Here is a 19,012-nt window from a genome sequence, read left to right as displayed (position 1 = left end):
GGCATTAGACTTTTGTGAAAATCATAAAAAATACTGCTGCTGACTGGCACCTTTTTTTTAAAAATCCTGCGGGGAATGAGTTCATATTGCTAATATACATTATTTCTGAAAAAAATAATCAAAACCAACTATTCTAGATGTGTTCATCTAGTGAAATTTCACAAGATTTTGGCCGTTGTTGTAACCCTTCTAGCCACAACCACCAGACTGGTTGTAGCTGTTTTTCAGCAGGGATTATATTTGAAAAGTTCATATTGACATCTTAAATAGATTTGGTACAGTAAATGATGGCTGCCAGTGTCAGATTTTTGGTTTATAATTCATGTCGTGCTGTATTACCACTGACCTCTGCTCAGTGTTGAACAAGGCAAAAATGTGTTTGCTGGACATGAAACCTTTCTCCACATCTCTGAACTTCAGATTGTCCACCTGCAGCATGTACTTCTTCTCTTTCTCCTGTAGAGGGCAGCAGAGAAAGCGAGAGAGCGAGAGAGAGAGAGAGAGAGAGAGAGAGAGAGAGAGAGAGAGAGAGAGAGAGAGAGAGAGAGAGAGAAAGAGAGAGAGAGAGAGAGAGATATGCAGTTTATTGTGTTTCAGTGAAGTTTGATACGATTCTGTCGTGCCAATAAAACAACTAGAATTTGATTATAAACGAAGGCGACAGAACCGAAGGCAAATAAAGAACAAAACCAAGAAACAGATGTACACAAAACAGAAATGAATCACAGATCTAGACTAAAATCATTTCAAAGTGGTGTACTTTAACATTTTTACAGCGTTGCTATGTGATTGCTAAGGTGTCCGGAGTGGTTTTCAATGCGTCGGTTGGCGGGTTCTAGGGTCAGTCGGGACTGGTTGGGTTTCTGGGTGGCTATTCGGTTAAAAGTCAAGAGTCTGTGTCATATTCTGGTCTGTAGATTTGACTCGGCTCCTATATGAGTCGACAAAATGTTCTTGGCTGTTTTATCGGGCAGAAACCATCAGTCAGATCATTGAGTTTCTCCTCAAGCCGCAGGATTTATGTCTGTAACTCAAACACTGCCGGACACTTTACATGCTGAAGTTTCTTCAGATTAAATTACCTGGAATGACATCTTCCGATAGTTTAGTTTTTTACTCCTATCATTGTCACCTTATTCAAAATAATCATACAGTATGAGTTTTTAAACGCCAGGATATAATCTGCCCTAAACATCGGATGTTGGGAAAAATGCTTTTATCTGCCAATACAGATTATAGGCCGATACATCCCTAATATTAATACAGATGACTGACTGATCAAACACAATTAAGAAAGCATCAGTAACATTGCAGAGGAAAGTGTGTGTGTATGAACTATATATAAATTTAAGAGAGAGGTTTTTCTCCGCCACACACGGCTGGAACTGATTAGAGCCGTCAGACCTAAAATAAACCGTCAGGGCGGGCGGGCGACGCAGACTTCAGCCTGACTGGTGCACCACAGCCATCTGGCGGTCCGTAAGGGGCCCGGAGCCCGGCGGGCACAGCCCGGTATTCCCCTGCCACCAGAGCGAGTACCACGCCCTGCTGTAGCGCCTCATTCAACCGCCCATAAAAACACACTGACCTCCAGACTTGACCAGCTGCGAGACTAAAAAAGCTGCGACACCTCCAGCTGCAGAGACTACGAGAGGTGCGATGCCGGTTCTCCTTCACGCTAACATGGATAAAGAGCTTTAGAAAGGAAAACTACAGTACAGTATATTACTCAGATGTTACTTCTTATAGAGATCTTTAAAATGAGAATATTATAGCTCAGGAAAGAGAAATATTTGAGTTTATTTTACATAAACTTTACATTATATTCGAGGTCTCTGACTTTTAAATGTTAATGTTGATGTTTTGACTTCTGAGCAAAGTTTGAGACATTGTTGAAAAGTAAAAAAATTCTCATCTACGTTAAACAAGCAAAAGTCTGTGTTTTATGAACGTCGGGGGGTTTCCGAATGTGTAAAGTGTTTTCTGTTGGCCAGGTACATATGACAGCTGGTACAGGTGTTCAACATCAGATATCATGCAGTTGCCACGGCGCACGTGAGGATGACGTCATCTCTGAAGTCTGTCTCACATACGCACACACATCATGACTCACAGTTTTCCTTTTGCTGGGCCAGATTTGAGAAAGCGAAGGAGGGATTGAGAGTGATGGATTATATGAAGAGTCGAGTACAGTCAGAGGAAGACAATGAAAGAACAAAAGAATACGTCTGTTCATGTCTGACACATCTCATCTCATACATCTCATACGCATTCTTTTTTCTTTTTGGTGAAGTTAACATTTATGTAGTGACCACAAAAGTTAAATAAAAAGCTTTCCATTGATGTATGGTTTGTTAGGATAGGAGGCCGAGATACAACTAATTGAAAATCTGGAATCTGAGGGTGCAAAAAAAATCACCTTTAAAGTGGTCCAAATGCAACACATATTACTAACGATAAATAATATTTGATATAAATATCTTTATGGAACATGATCTTTTCATAATATCCTAATCATTTTTGGCATATTTTTATTTTGACCCATATAATGTATTGTTGGCTACAATATACCCGTGCGACTTATGACTGGTTTTGTGGTCCAGGGTCACAAATGTCTTTTATTTTGTATTTAATCTACAATGTAACAATGATTTTCTTAAAGAAAAACACTACTGTTTTTCAATATTTTACTATGTTCTTACCTCAACTTAGACAAATTAATACATACCTTTTTTTAATGCTGTTATAGATTGATTCCTTCTAAGTAAAATCCTTCATCTTGAATAGATCTGTCTCCTTCAAGCTATTACATTTTGGCGACGAGGATAAAAGCAGGGAAAAGGAAGTTTTGAAAAGGTGAAAAAGTTGGATCTATACAAGTGGGAGCTTTGGAAAAAAAGATGGCCAACATGGTACACCAATAGATAGTCAGTCGCAGTCTTGGGAAGAGTATTGTGAAATTTTGCAACATTTCTTTGAGGCAAATAAGATTACAGAAGCACCCAAAGAAAAAGCTATACTGTAGGAAATCAAACATACAGTCTACTGAGAAATGTATTTAGTCCAGTTAAACCAGAAACAAAGACTTTTGGAGAATTAGTGGATTTACTGAAAAAAACATTTCAATCCAAAACCCAGTGAGATTGTACAACGGTTTAAACTCAATTCAAGATCAAGAGATGAGGGGAAAAGTGTTCTTGAGTATGTGGCAGTATTAAGGAAATTGGCTCATGATTGTAATAGAAACGTAGACTGCTGGCAGAATCAGAGTTAACGTTTGAGAAGGCATTGAAAGCATTCTTCAGCTCAAGCATTGGAAACAGCCAATAGAGATGAAAAGGATTTGCAAGCTCAACGTTCAGAAACATCGATTTCAATGAGAGTGCATAAGACATCATAGTCAAGGTAGAGCATGTTACAGATGTGGGAATTTGCAACGTTTGGCCAATGAGTGTAGAAAAACTTCCATGTTTTCCCTATTTAAAGACTGATACATGAGTAGTTACATGAGTAAAGGATGGTGGCACAAAATAAAACATGGCGATTTTTAAGCGGATGCAAAATGAGAACTTTCACCAAATTAAATTTAAGACTTTTAAAGACCTTTTTAAGACTATTATTGTCAGGACTCTGCCATCGGAGTCTTGTTTTATATTTAGGTTTTATCATGATGGCAGGGTTCTGACAGTAGGTGTGTTCGACATCGGCTGCGGCTGGATGTAACCGATCGGCGAGATTAGCCGCGTGCGGGAGGAGCTGAAAACGGAGACGTGAAGTCGGACGCGCTGTGCTTCCCGTAGTTTACGGCATTTACGTCAAGCATGGCTGATCACGTGCCGTTTGCTTGCTTAATCGCATTAAACATGATTTGTAAGATGTAAACTACATAAAAAGTGAATTATACTGTTTTGAATGTCCGTGTATGAGCATGAGTGGAACTGAAGAGGCTTACATCATCTGTTTTCACAAGAATAAAGTTCAACATAAGCATATATTATTTAAATACCAATGAAGTGGGGTCTACGTTTTTTATCCATTTTATTTTGATGAAGATGACACAATATAACATCGCGACTACATGAAAAGAGCTTTAACTGTTATAAAAATACAGATTTGTGAGCATTTGTGGAACTGACGGCGTGAAAATACACACGAAACACACGTGATTGTTGTCATGTGGTGAATCCGACCAATTTCGTGTTTATTTTCACGCCCTCAGTTCCACAAATTCTCACAAATCTGTATTTTTATAACAGTTAAAGCTCTTTTCATGTAGTCGCAATGTTATATTGTGTCATCTTCATCAAAATAAAATGGATAAAAAACGTAGACCCCACAACATTGGGGCTCATGGCCTTGTATTTTGGGTCATGTGCCTCTGGTGTCTCGTTCCTAGTCCCCGCCCCCTTGTTCTCCTGTTAATTATTCATTATCAGTTTATCCCATTCACCTGTGTTGCCCTTGTTATCTTGTTTAGTTTTTCCCCTATTTAATCTCCTCTTGTCTCTTGTCTTGTGCTGGGTCATTGTGTACTGATGAGCATTATTATGTTTGTTTATTTCAGTTTTAATGTTACATCAGAGTCTTGTTGATTTAGTGTTTTGTCAGTGTCTTTGAAAGTCATGTTTAATGTTGTGTTGCCCCCACGTGGGCTTTTGTTTTCAGTGCTCTAAGTTAAATAAATGTTCAGTGTTCACTTCCCCGACGTCGTCTGCGTTTGAGTTCCATTGTTTTTTGTCCTATCCTCACAGTTATGAGTGAAATTTAAGACCAACGCGACACAATGATCTCAGAAATTCTCAAAACATTATATTTTTTATTTTTATTATATCTTTTTTTTTGACAAATAAAATCCACTAATATGGGAAGATCAGTATGGTCAGCTGCTGATATGTGCCTTGTTAACATGTTTTACACTTTCACCACCCAAACGTTATATACAAAAGCTTCCTAAGTGAAAACTGTGTAACACTGAAGTTGACTCGTCGTTGGTGGCTCGGGACTCGACCGCCTGACTGTTTAAGTTGATTTAAATAAAGCAGTGTAAATCTAGAAGTGATACGTATAGAAAACCTCTGAAACGTAAGCCGGACCTGTAATGGAAAAAAACTTTCCGAAACTTGTACGAAGTGCATTCGGCACAGAAATACTCTGTAATACGTCCAACTGCTTTTTTGACACTTTGTCTACGTTTAGCATGAGGAAACAACTCTATAACTGTGTTAATAAGTCAGAATCCATGAAATACCATTGAACCACCCCTTTAAATAGAGAAAACGTGGAAGTGTTTGGTGGCTTCTAAATTCATCCCTGTTTGGATCCTAAGGAATGAATGGGGCTAGGCTAAATGCTAATACATTCACGCCGCGCTGTACAACGATTAAGTGCACGCATTGAAAAAAGATAGGTATGTATTAATTTGTCTAAGTTGAGGTAAGAACATAGTAAATTATTGAAAAACAGTGGTGTTTTCCTTTAATTCTTGGATGTTAAAGGGGTTTCCATTTGTTGACTCCTTTTGCTTCAATATTCTCCACAACTCATTTATTTCATTTTAATTTCATAGATAAGCTGGTAGTTTATGAGACTTTTTTTATGTAGCATCTTATTAAACCTCAGGTTAGGTCCAGTTTTAACGCATGTAAGTCAAAGCTTCACAGTTTGTGATTTTACAGTATGTTCACATTTAGGCATTTGATAGATGCTTTTATCCAAAGTGACCTACAAACATGAAAATTCATCATTTTCATAATCACCATTTTGGTCATGAAACTGCAGAGCACCGCTTGTGTTTTTAGCAACAGACAACCAATCATAAACTCATTAAATCTCCTACTGTGTTGAAAAATGATAACTGCATTAGCCGTTTGGTTTTGCATGTTTAAAGACGTCATGACTCCAGTGTTTCTGTGGCTATAAGCTTTTTTAGGCATGCAGACCTTTAAAAACCTTTGCACTCAGATGTCTGGAAGTGCATTTAAAATCAGACGATTTGATTGGAGGATGCAGTTTTCACAAGTGCTTGACAGTTCTATGTGAAAAGAAAATAGTGCTCATTAAACACTTTTACTAGGTTTGTAAAAACACAGAAACCAATGTGCTGACTTGAAAGCTAACACAGTTTATAAACGTTTCTCTGAGTATTTAATGAGGTAAGCACTGAGACAGATCATGATTGGTTGTCTGTTGCTAAACTATACTGCATCATCACACTGTAGACTTTTTGGTAATGAAGTTCGGATTTAAGAGGAGACAGAAATTTCAGATTTACAAGAGTAAGTAAATATAGAGTAAAGTGGAGTTAAAATATATCTTTACCCGGGTGCCAATGACTTTTCTGTGTATTTTGGGGGTTAATGTGTGTATTTTTAAAATACAAAACCAGACAGAGTCACACATAAAGACCAACAAACCACAGCGCTGCCACCACACACAGAACAGAAGCATGCATGGAAACCATCAAAGGGTGAGAAGTCAAATAGCAATGTGTATCAGTCCTGACTTCTGACCTCCTACACGCACACACACACACACACACATCGGTGAATGATTCTCCATATGGTCTCATAAAGTCTCATTGGTTCTCATCAGCGTCTCCTCCAGATCTCCAACAGCCTGATCTCACGAGAATTCGTATATTTTACGAGTTGGCTAATTCGCATAAATACAGAATGATCATCAATGTCACAGTGGTGAAAGCACATCATACACTGTAAAAAAATCCGTAGAAATTGCAGCTGGGTTGCCGGTAATTTACCGTAGATTTACATTTGTGTTATTTACTGGCAAGAGTTTGTTCAAAGTTAAATGAACAGTAAACATTTACAAGTCTTTGTCTTTACAGAGTAAAACCAAAAAAACAGCATCAAGCAAAACATTCTGAGAAACAAAATCTGAAGCAAAAAAACAGAAAAAGGTTGATGATGATTTCTGATTCCCAGAATGCTTTGCATGAGGCTGCCATTGTATAGTTTTATTCTGTAAAGACAAAGACCCGCCAATATTCAATATCCATCTAACTCCGAACAAACTCCTGCCAGCAAACAACACAAATGCAAATCCACGGCAAACCACCGGCAACCCAGCTGCAATAACATTGAAATTTCTACGGAATTTTTTTACAGTGTACGGGTGATTCTCGCGAAAATAGACTTATGAGGTGTCATGAGTATCAAAATAAGAAGCATACAGTTACAAATATCTCTTCATGTACTATTTTGCACATGATTTCAAATCAATGTTGTTGTTTTTTTACATTTAAGGGGAAATTTTTCATTACCGCAACAACTGAATTTGGGTTCTTTGACATGGAAATATTTATAATTAAAAAATCTAAAAAATAAAAAGCTTCAGTGCATGTTATACCATAAATATTTACAGTAAAGAAACATGTGGTATTAGGTGATCATTGGTAAATGTAGAGACAATAATAAGGAGTATAAAGGTGTCCAAAGGTGTTCTCATCCTCCGCAACCATTTTCAATCATTGCTTAAGCCCTCAATGAACTTACATTTAAAAAAAAAATTGTTGTAAGGTAAATAATTGACTGTGACACTCAAGATGGCTACCAGGTCAGCAGTTCTTATTTTTTCTCTCCAGATAAAACTTGAAATTTTTCAACTTTTTAGTTCTGATTACCGAAACATGAGTTTGTAAATGCATATATTTAATGTAATATCATGTTGGGGTAATGATAATAATCTAAAAATGTAAATAATTATATAGGAAATGTTTTTTAAATCCTCTAAAAATAATGATTATAGTAAGTTCAGATCTTAATCTTATTTGTGCAAAAAAAATGGGCTTCAATGGCTTTTTTAAAAAAATCTGATGCACACCTTCTAAATCTGGATTTCGTGAGAATCACCTAAATGTGCACATAGAAAATTTCCACCTCGTAAAATACGTACGCAATGCCATGAGATAGTTTAACCTTGTTAAAATCATAAGAATAGCGCATAACCTGTGACTGAAGAAAACTCAAGTCAGTATGAAACTTAATTTCTATCCGGAGGAAAATGCTCTTTCATATCTTAGACCAGTTATGGATTCAGCTGTTTCATTCAAGTATCAACGTCTCTAAATGTCTTCCCTAGGAAAAACGGCAGAGATTTTTCGGAGATCTGTTTTGGAATTTTTTTCTCCTATTGGCAACCACAAAGGCCAAACTCGAAATATTTTCCATTGTTTTGTTTTTCGTATGACTAATACGGCGCAATTATAAAAGTGAAGGAAGTTCAGACTCGATTCATAAACACACTTCACATGGACGACTGCGCTAATCTAAACACAAATGACTTTCACGCACACTTTTGAGGACGATGTATGCATTATATAAGTTATATAAGTTATAATGTGATTCTTGATCCGTAAAGCTGATCAAATTAAAGTAAATCAGACCTAATGATGAATGTGAAAGTACAAACCAAAATAAAAAAAGAAAGCTGTTGCTTTAAAAGCTGCATATGTGAATGTATGTGTGTCTGTATACGTGTGTGTCTATTTTTGTATGTGTGTGTGTGTGTAAGACTGAATAGCGCTGGTGTCTTGGGTTCGCATCAAAGGCCAGAGAGACGCAGGGAGGCATATGGGAGCAATAATGCCGTTCTAACCCCTCATTACCAGAATGACTGCGCCGTCAGCAGAGGCCAACAACAATTTTCGAAATGCATGCCTTTTTCTTTCCTTTTCTGTCTTTAATTCATTTGCAAAGCAGGAAAAACATCAAAAGCTGAGATTTTCCCTGGCATGCTGCAGCGTTCCGGACATCCATGAGGTTTTTTAAACACTGCTGGAGAAAGTTAAGATTATTATTAAAAAAAAGTTGCAGTCAAACTGCTCCATTGAAAAAGAAGTTAGAAGTAAGCGAACACAAAGCGGCGAACTACAATGAAGATATTTAAAGGGGGTCGTAGCTTTTTAAAATATCAACTCATTAGATTACTAGGTTAGTGAATAGAGCAGAATGTGTTCCTGTAGCTCAGTTGTGTTAGGGTTTGACACATACTGATACTGTGTATTGCTTGAATGCAACGTAACTCACTTTGTCTGCAAAATGCATGAATACAATATATAAATAATACATCAAATACACGTGTCAAATTTGATTTATGCACCGAAAGCGTGTTAGATCATTGCATCGGTTGACAAGATGCAGATGCTATGAAATGCAACAGAGTAAATCCGCAGTGTTTATACTCTGTGTGCTTGGCAAAGCCTCGTATTTTGCTGAGCTCATCCGTCGGGGTGTTTTAAAAGAAAAGGTCTATCTTTGGAACAATAGAAAAAATAAAAAAGCAACACGACCGCAAAAACGTCAGTGCAGAAGAACAGAAACCCACTGAACACAGACGAACATCTACAGACACATGTTAACTACATTAACCCTCAGCACGCTGCTTTGAAGTCCACTGTTAAACAACCTCACATGTAGGTGAGACAGACGACGTTTGGTTACCAACTGAGCTCCAGAAATCCTAAAAATCAATGCATTCACATAGAAAGTGATGCTGTATTAACATTCATTGTCTGTCTCTTCAACAACAAAGATCTGATGCTATTTCATACACACTGAAACATATCGATGTCTTGACAGGACTAATACGTTAATTATTTACATATTAAAAGCTTTACAGACGTACAGATTTGTATGTATTCATAATTATTAAAATCGCGGGCATTGGCGTTTCTTAGTTTTCAGTCGACCTATTTATTTAAGACAGTTTAGTCATTTAACTAATGAAAAGTTCATGACTTTCAGTAAATTACACAATATTAAACAAGACTACACTTTAAAACCTTAAAATGAATAACTTTCCTGTAATCATTTAACCATTTTGCAATATTTAGTTTGTTTCACATGACACACAAAAGGTGTTTTCTCCTATGCAACAATAATTGCACCAAAAAACCAACATAAATTCACAAAAGATGTTAATTTTATTCATTTGCTGTAATTCTCATCGAAAAAATTCATACGATTGCGAGAAACAAATCCAAATTCAACCATTTATCCAGCGATCTTGATCCCAGTTCTTAACAGTGACCATAAATGGCAAATTTCGTAATTTTCGTAATTGGCTCTTGTGTGTTACATCACAGATTTGCAACATTAATTGTCGTCTTTCAGTCGGTGTACTTTTGAAATTTGAAGTGCACGCCTTGACAGAGAGAAGCAGGATTAATGTTCTGGTGGATTACTAACTTTAATACTTCTCTATACTTCATCATATACTCCAGGGAGGACGGCGGTACATGGTCATTTTAACTACTTTTGGTACTGCTTTTGAATATTTGAAATAAATAAGCTATTGTGATTACACTTGTCTGTCTGTTATGCTATTTATTTTAACAGTACGTGATTTTAATAAACTGTTTGGGTAGGTCTGTAATATTAACAGCTTAAAATATCTTTTAAATGCTATATTGTAACTATTGTTACAAAAAATGTCCAACACATTTCTGTCCATTACGTTGCGTAATATTAAAAGAATACATATTTAATTTTTTGGTATAATTAGGGTTTAGGTTAAGGGTAAGGTTTGGGGTAGGGTTAGGGTGGTAACATAATCGATAAAATGGTTAAAGGACCATTTTCTTAAAAAAAAATCCAGATACTTACTCACCACCATGTCATCCAAAATGTTGATGTCTTGAGAAGAAATTATGTTTTATTAGGAAAACATTCCAGGATTTTATCTAATTTTAATGGACTTTAATGGACACCAACATGTAACAGATTTAATGCAGTTTAAACTTGCAGATTCAACGTAGTTTCAAAAAAAAGGACTCCAAATGATCCCAAACGAGGCATAGGGGTCTTATCTAGTGAAACGATTATCATTTTTGACAAGAAAAATAAAAAATATGCACTTCTAAACAACAACAACTAGTCTTCCTCCGGTCCTGCGACGCGCCAGTGCGACCTCACATAATACATCAGCACGTCAAGAGGTCACGGATGACGAATGCGAAACTACGCCCCAGTGTTTACGAGTGTGAGAAAGAGGACCGTTCCGACGGTGTTGTATGTCGAATGATACTAATTAATGTCTTTGTGTCAGTTTATTGTTTTAAAAGTGTCCGCAAATGTGCGTTTCATATATGTAACACATGACCTTTCCATGGCATTACGCAATTACGTGAGGTCGCGTTGGCGCGCCACATGACCAGAGATAGACGAGAAATTGTGGTTTAAAAGTGCATATTTTTAATTTTTCTTGTCAAAAATGACAATCATTTCGCTAGATAAGACCCTTATGCCTTGTTTGAGATCGTTTAGAGTCCTTTGAAACTGCAATTTTAAACTGCATTAAAACTGTTAAGTGTTGGGGTCCATTAAAGTCCATTAAAATTAGAAAAATCTTGGAATGTTTTCCTCAAAAAACGTAGTTTCTTCTCGACTGAACAAAGAAAGACACCAACATTATGTATGACATGGTGGTGAGTAAATTATCTGGATTGTTTTTAAGAAAATTGACTAATCCTTTAAAGGGAAATTATACAGCAATCTTTATGGTATAAAAGATTTGTATATGTTTTACGTTTTGTAGCTTTAAAAACGGATTGTATTTAAATGTAGCAAATACATCTACATTTTATGCTTCAGCATCTTTTTTAAATGTACAAAAAACATGTTTTGAAAGTTATGTATTAATACTATGTAATAACCACAGTTATAACACAGTTATTAGACCATCGCATGACTTAATAAGATTTAAAATAAATTTTGTAAGCTTTATATTTCATCTTTTCTAGATGCTTATGAGCAATGCCATTCAAATGTCAACCTTACCATAAAAAAATGAAGATGTTTTTAACCATACTGATATCTCAGATGTCAGTATTTGGTGGCTTAAATACCCAAGCGAGGTCTCTAAGTCAGTGGTTCTCAAACTTTTTCAGTGTGCGGCCCCCCTTGTGTATGGTGCATTCCTTCACGGCCCCCCCAAAGAAAATTTACGACAAATTTGTTCAAAAATGTAATATTTTAATTAAACAAAACATATTAAATTATACAAAGTAGTGCTGTTGGTTAGTAGCCTTATTTTTTAAGGTTTAATTACACAGAATTCATGATAAATTAATCTATTTTATAAAATCATAAAACTGGGGCCCCCTGGCACCATCTCGCGGCCCCTCTGGGGGTCCCGGACCCCAGTTTGAGAACCACTGCTCTAAGTAAATAAAAAAGAATGATTTAGTTATGCCTAGTTCAGACTGCATGATTTTTAAACTAGTTGGGTCACAGATGTTTTCACACTGCGCGACTATCTGGGGTAGCGTTCAGTCGCTGCTGTTTTCAGACTGCATGATGGATTGGCGACAGGGCGTTTCAAAACCGCATGACTTTACCATAGAAAGAATCACCGACAACTTTGTCCCGGTCTGCAAACTACGTCTCACAATCAAACGCACGCAGAAGTGACGCGAAGGAAACATTGCGAGGCCGCGCGCAAGACCAGAGTTTTCACGTAAGAATGGGATTATTACTAAAAATGGTGGCCCGCAAGAAGATTGCCATACGAATTGCATGTGCGCTCATTTGCAGCAGAAAGAAAAAAAGAAATAAAGATTATAAAGGAGGAAATGGTTGGGGAGACTCCTGTATGTTGCTCTCTCATTGGCTGTAGGTCATCGCCGATGTTATTTTCAGTCAAAACACATTTTACACAGCATGATTTTGAATCACCGACAGGTCCAGATATTTAGCATGCCAGATATCTCACGGGTGTCGGCGACTCGTTGGCAATTCTCTCAGAACGCGTCTTTGATAATTCACACTGTGTCACATGCATGAGCATCAATTTGCCTGTGATTTCGGGCATTTGTCTGCGATTTATCAAAACCTGTCGGCGAGTCAAAATCAGGGCAAAAATCGTGCAATCGAGCAGATCTATGAACTAACATTTTAATATTCTCACTGGTTGTTAAGTTTCTGATAAAAAGCCAAATGTTTTCCTGATGTTTCATCACTGATATGACCAGCGCTATATGCACAGAGAAATGTGTCCTCCTATCAGATTGAAGCATTATAAACTCTCCCACACTTACAAAGAACAGATATCATTGATATCAGAATGTCTTAGCAAAACAAAATTAAAAGTTGCTTTATCGTTTGAGAATTTCTAGACTAAGTATAGACAAACTATTAACATACTCGTATTCAAACAATAAAAACTTGATTTTCACCACAGGGGGACTTTAAGATTATGATTTTTGTATTGAGTATATTTGTCTTCATCGGGCTGTGCACCCTTCAGGACTGCTGACCCAGCTCTCAACGGAGACGTTTTGAGTCCTTGCTCGGGTTCAAGAGGAGAAACCGTCGCTAAAGCAAACACAGTCACCACCCAGAGCTTAGCCAAAAAACCACTGTACCACCCCTCCTCCAACAGCAGCACCCACCCATGAGTCAGACACACTACCCAGAATTCAACATCACATAAAACCAGACGTGAACTGGACATTTGGAGACACAAAACCAAGCTATATTACAAAAAAAGCGTTTGAGAACAACATTGCAAGTTTGATGTTGATAAAGAAGTTGACTCTCTGTATGGTTGATTTCTTTTGGGTCTTTCCTTCTAGCCTTACGGTTATTTCCCGCAAAATCTGGTCCTAATTTCGACCCAGTTACCCAACGTATACACGAGGGTGGGGGGCAGACAGCATAAAGGACCCTTTATTCGCGCCGGACAGGGAAAGGAAATCGGCTTCAGAAGAAAAAACACGCCAGCACGCTGAGAGCCGCCACAGGCCCGCACATCTGGAGTTATTACAAGCCCGCCGTCTTGCCAAGAAACTCCGACATTCCTGCAGCGCTACAAAGCCGCAGAGTCGTGCAAACTCTCTCCCACACACACTAAAAGCTGACACGCTCGTCCCAAACACGAACGCAACTCGAAAATTGCAACTGCCTCTCGTCCTGCTCTTCAAACCCCCCTCTTACAAAAAAAATGACACATGCACACATGCAGCGAATTAATGCACTTCACTTCCTGTTGACCTTTGCCCATCCACTTCCTGTCGCCTCCCCGAAAAAGTCAGAAAAAAGAAATGCAGACGGGGAGGAACGGGGATATAGTCCCGCCTCCTTCTGCTCTTTCACTCTCTCACTAGTCTAGTTAGTTAACAGCTGCCACGTCAAGCCTGCAAGTCGGTAGAGATGAGATGAACTCCAGTCGCGTCCATCCTCACCTCAAGTTTGGGAGACGCAGGAGGTTTTCCTAATGCATCTTTCGGGATGTAAACTACGTGAATTGTTTAGGAATCTGGGGGAATCTCGAGGAAAGAATTAAGACTTATGTGGCCCATCTATTCTGCAGGAGTCCTTGTCTCAATGAGGTCCTGTAGATGCATTGAGTTCAACATGCAGGATTGCACGGAGGACGCATGAGGTGCAGTATTTTTACTTCTTTTCAAAGATTAAGTGTGATTGAAATTATGTGACATTTTCGATTTATAGTTCATGTTAAATCCATTTGGCAGATGCTTTCATCCAAAGCGACTTGCAGTGCAAATTATGTTTGATCACTTTGTGTGTCCCTTGAGATCAAATTGGTGACCTTTGTGTTGCTAATGCAATGCACAACCAGGAACGTTTTAATTTAAAGTATTGCAAGCTATCAAATGGAAAATGATTTGGTGTGAAGGGTCAATGAGGGCAAATGTGAGTTTGTTTCAAAATCAAACTCATAGAAATGAAAAAAATGAAAAGTAAATGCTACAATTTGACATGCATTAAAGTTTGAGGGGATTTTGAAGTGAAACCTTAAACCGCAGGGAATGCGTCGGAATCCGCAGGATATAGGAAGTGGGAATGAATCTGCCAATGGGACGCATCAATTTTGCCCTCTCACCTTCGTACTTTACCTCTATTTCAGAATCCATCCGTTACCCACCCTATACATTTGCGGTAAGTTACCGTCTTCATCAATGCCATCGGCTGTTTATTTATGGACGGATGCTGGAAATAAGATGACCCGTGACTGCGGGTGTGTGGTCACTTCACCCGTCCCGCCTACCCAGTGTTCAGACTACCTGTTCAGGAAGTAGCGTTTGTACAGTAGTCTGCACATTGGTTAGGCTGGGCGGGACGATCGAGATGGATCCTTAAATTCATCAGCATAAAAACCAACCCGCGTACATCAAAGATTCAGAGGTGACAACAAAAGCTGAAGAAAACTTGCTTATATGCTTAACATGCAATGATGTCAATAGCAAATGATGAAAGTAAATGATGTCATGTTTGAATAAAGTATAAAATAATGCAAATGCAAGATGTGATGAGTGTCTTTTTGGTCTTTTAACACAACACAGAAGTTCTTGAGCATGAAATGGTAAAAGTGACACATTTGAACAACTTCCTGTGTTCATGAATTAAATACATTTTTTATCTGAATTACAGTAGATGCATAAATTTAAATAGTCAAATATTAAGTATATAGAGCTATAAATGTTAAAAAGCATAGATGATGTTGTCTTTTTGGAGAATTTGAAAAGCAATCATACTGAGATCTCTAACTTTGGTCGCAATTTGAGTTTTGTTGAGATCTCTTCTAAAATTAGCAAAAGTCTCATTTCGCTCTCAATTTAGTCTCATTTCTCTCTAGAAATAACTACAGAGAACATAAAGATATGAATCTCTGTTGGTGAATTTTCATCCTATAGTATGCGATGAGCGCACAGACACATGGATCTCATTAAATAAGACTGACAGAGCGATTCAGCGAGAGACAAAGAGATTAAAGGAGATAAAGTGAGACAAACGGAGGGTTTTCGAAGCGTCTTGTCTTTCACACGCTCCAAACTCTCAAACATCCAGACAAATCGAAACCAGATGAACATGTTTCCACTTTAGTCGTTCCTGGATCAGGACGTTTCCTCGTACGAGGCTTTGAACACAGAAGAGTCAGATTTACTGAGATGTTGTAATATCTGTCAGTTTTACAGGCCATTGCCATGTACTGAAATAACAAGAGAATGCTGTGTAAGTGCGTCTGGGTCTACATAACAATTCAGTTGTCAATAAAAGTCATCTAAATGTGACCATTTGTAAATGTTAAGGTTATGTTAAGGTTAGTCTAAACGTTTATAATATAGTATAATATATAATATAATAAAAGAGAGAGAGAGAGAGAGAGAGAGAGAGAGAGAGAGAGAGAGAGAGAGAGAGAGAGAGAGAGAGAGAGAGAGAGAGAGAGACTGATTTTTAAGGGTGTAAGCCAGCATTTAAAGTGAGGAGGACAGGGACATGGTTATGTGTGTAATAAAGCAAAATAAAGAAATTGTGACATATTAGACCAACAAATTATTCATACAGTGGCTTTTTTGTAAAATTAATTAAAAAAAATTGGGACCAAAAATTATTTAGACATGTTGACCTGACCATGTTTTTAATTCAATATTAATTTGTAAGTAATAAAAATAAATATATAATATAACAAATTATGAGCAATAGCCCACATAATTATATTATAACAAGCATAAAAATAAACTGTGCTTTTTATGTTTTTAATATTGATCTGTAGAAACGCAATTAAATGTAAAATAATACTGCATGCACAGTCTTATACTGTATAGCCTAAATTAACTATAGATTAAACCTTTTGCTCTTATAAAAGTTAATCAGTTAAGACAAATAAATGATTTTTCCTTTGGCCTTTGTTGGATTAACATTAGAAACAGCAAACTTTCACTTTAAGAGTAAGTTCACGAACCCAATAGGCTCCTATGAGTTTTCTATGAATTTCTCAATCGCTTACATTCAACTTAAGACATAGACTGTGTTTACGAGGATTATAACGGCATTATAAAGGGTTTTAGCATGTAAATCTGTTTCGTTGTGTCTGTGTCTTCTTGTGCTGAAATGCTTAAATTAGCAATGCCTATGTAAAATAGTCATTTGGGACGACACAGCACTGACCTGATGAGACGAGTGACAGTTCTGGGCTATACCCGTTTCACTCTTTTGAAACTCAAACAGACGTGCGTGCATGAAAGATTGCTCACTTGTGATTGGGTTAATGTTATTTCACTCAAATCTAAGTAATAAACAAAAATACATGGGCGGAATGGTGACGGCGAGTTGAAAACTGCGGGGGACATGTCCCCAGTGTCCCCCACGTGATCTGCGCCCATGTTTCTGGACAACTCTGGTGGTAACTGTGCTCTGGTTCTTCATTCATTTCTGTTAGACTGTGGGACGCTTTATTACATCTTTTGATTCACAGAAATGCCTGTATGATAATGAAAAACAGATCCAGCGTTACCAGCGCTGCCTGCTCCCCCCAAAACTCTTAGAGGAGAGAAGCAAACACACAAAGAAGAGCGAGCAGTGAGCGGCCGTCACGCAGAGAAGGGAGTCATTACAGCAAATCTTCTTCAGTTTATTCAACATACACAAACTGAAGGGTAAAATTATACAGTAATACGCTAAAGTTACTGTATACTGAAAGAGTAACAACAATACTGCTACAAACAAATAAAATAACTACGGCTGCCAACCAATTAATCGCGATTAATCACATATAAAATAAATGTTTTGTTTTTTTTAAGTAAAAAGTTGAACATAATTGATATCGTTTTTGACTTTGTGTGTTCCAAATCTATTAGTTTTACAAGTGATTTTAAGGTATGGACGCTGTGTTTTTGTTTTTGTGATTAAGTTGCAATTAATCATGAGTTAATTCATGACAATCATGCGATTAATCTAGATTAATCTAGATTAATTAATATATATATATATATATATTTGTTAGATTTTAATATATTTTTTATTATATATAGATTTAACAAATTATACATGAATAAATTTATACACAGACACACATATATTTGGCAAACACAAACTTTTGTTTGGTATCTTAAGTTTATTCAACAAAGGGTGTAAAATTATACAGTAACACGCTAAAGTTACTGTATACTAAAAGAGTAACAACAATGCATGCCACAACCAACTAACTAGGACTGTTAACCAATTAATCGCGATTAATCGCATATAAAATAAACTTTTTTTTGTAAACAATAAAAAAGTAAAAAGTTAAACATATATTGATATTGTTTTTGACCTTGTGTGTTCCAAATCTATTAGTTTTACCAGTAATTTTAAGGTATGGATGCTGTGTTTTTGTTTTTGAACAATCTTGTGCTGACTCTTTCACTAATAATAAACATACATTTGCATAAAGCATCCATATTTGTCCATGCACATGTTGATTAGAGTATTAAAATGTGAAAAGTGTAAAATAGAATTGATCAAAATGTGTGATTAAGTTGCGATTAATCACGAGTTTACTCATGACCATCATGCGATTAATCTAGATTAAATATTTTAATTGATTGACAGACCTAATAAATACACACACATTCATGTATGTATATAGGCTATATAGGTTTGTGTTTGCCTATATTGGAAACACAAACTTTTATTTTGTATGCGATTAATCGCGATTAATCTTTTGACAGCCCTAAAAAACGAACACAAAACAAACTATGTCGTGTAAATCATGTAAACCTCTATTCCTGTAACTCATCCATGTGGAAGTTAACCCAGAATACCAAAATAAAAACCCTACAATGGGCCTTTGATTTGGGCCAAAAAGCAACCAGGTATCAACCATCAACTCTCACAGGCATTGGGTATGAATCTCAAAGGCAGCTTCTTCATTTAAAATATAAAAAATGTATTAAATGTATGAATTAAGTACATTGAAAGATGCAGTCATGCTGTTCATTTATCCGGTTTGAAGGATGTTTTTTTTTTTAAATATTATAAGAAAAAAACAGATATTCTCAATAATACGAATACCTGCTTGAAAAAGCTTGATGATAGAAACGTATCTACTATAAGACTTTAAGAGAGGAAGTCAAACAGGAAGTGAGGTGATTGATGTGACCGCTTTTCATGTTTATCGTTTAGACAGAGAGTGATGAGTTTTGTAAATCACGGCAGCGAGGGTCTCGACCTCAGCCACCAGCGCTAGCGAAAACATGTGAGCTGTATGTGTG

At 36.9% G+C, this 19,012-nt stretch overlaps 1 protein-coding gene across 12 annotated transcripts in view; it reads right to left on the bottom strand.

The window, feature by feature from the left end:
• Positions 1–19,012, bottom strand: part of dnm1a (dynamin 1a) — a 68,814-nt gene that overhangs the window by 17,534 nt on the left and 32,268 nt on the right. For all 12 annotated transcript variants that reach the window (XR_012365625.1, XR_012365626.1, XR_012365622.1 and 9 more), the window contains exon 16: positions 347–456. Coding sequence is in view for 6 of the 12 variants with exons in the window: in XM_073861222.1 (XP_073717323.1) it covers positions 347–456 (110 nt within the window). In the remaining 6 variants the exon portion in view is untranslated. The remainder of the gene's footprint in view (positions 1–346; positions 457–19,012) is intronic.

Source organism: Misgurnus anguillicaudatus, chromosome 22, assembly GCF_027580225.2.
Source record: "Misgurnus anguillicaudatus chromosome 22, ASM2758022v2, whole genome shotgun sequence".
Lineage (NCBI taxonomy): Eukaryota > Metazoa > Chordata > Actinopteri > Cypriniformes > Cobitidae > Misgurnus > Misgurnus anguillicaudatus.
The sequence above is the reverse complement of the archived record's forward strand: the minus strand, read 5'-3'. Positions and strand labels throughout refer to the sequence as shown.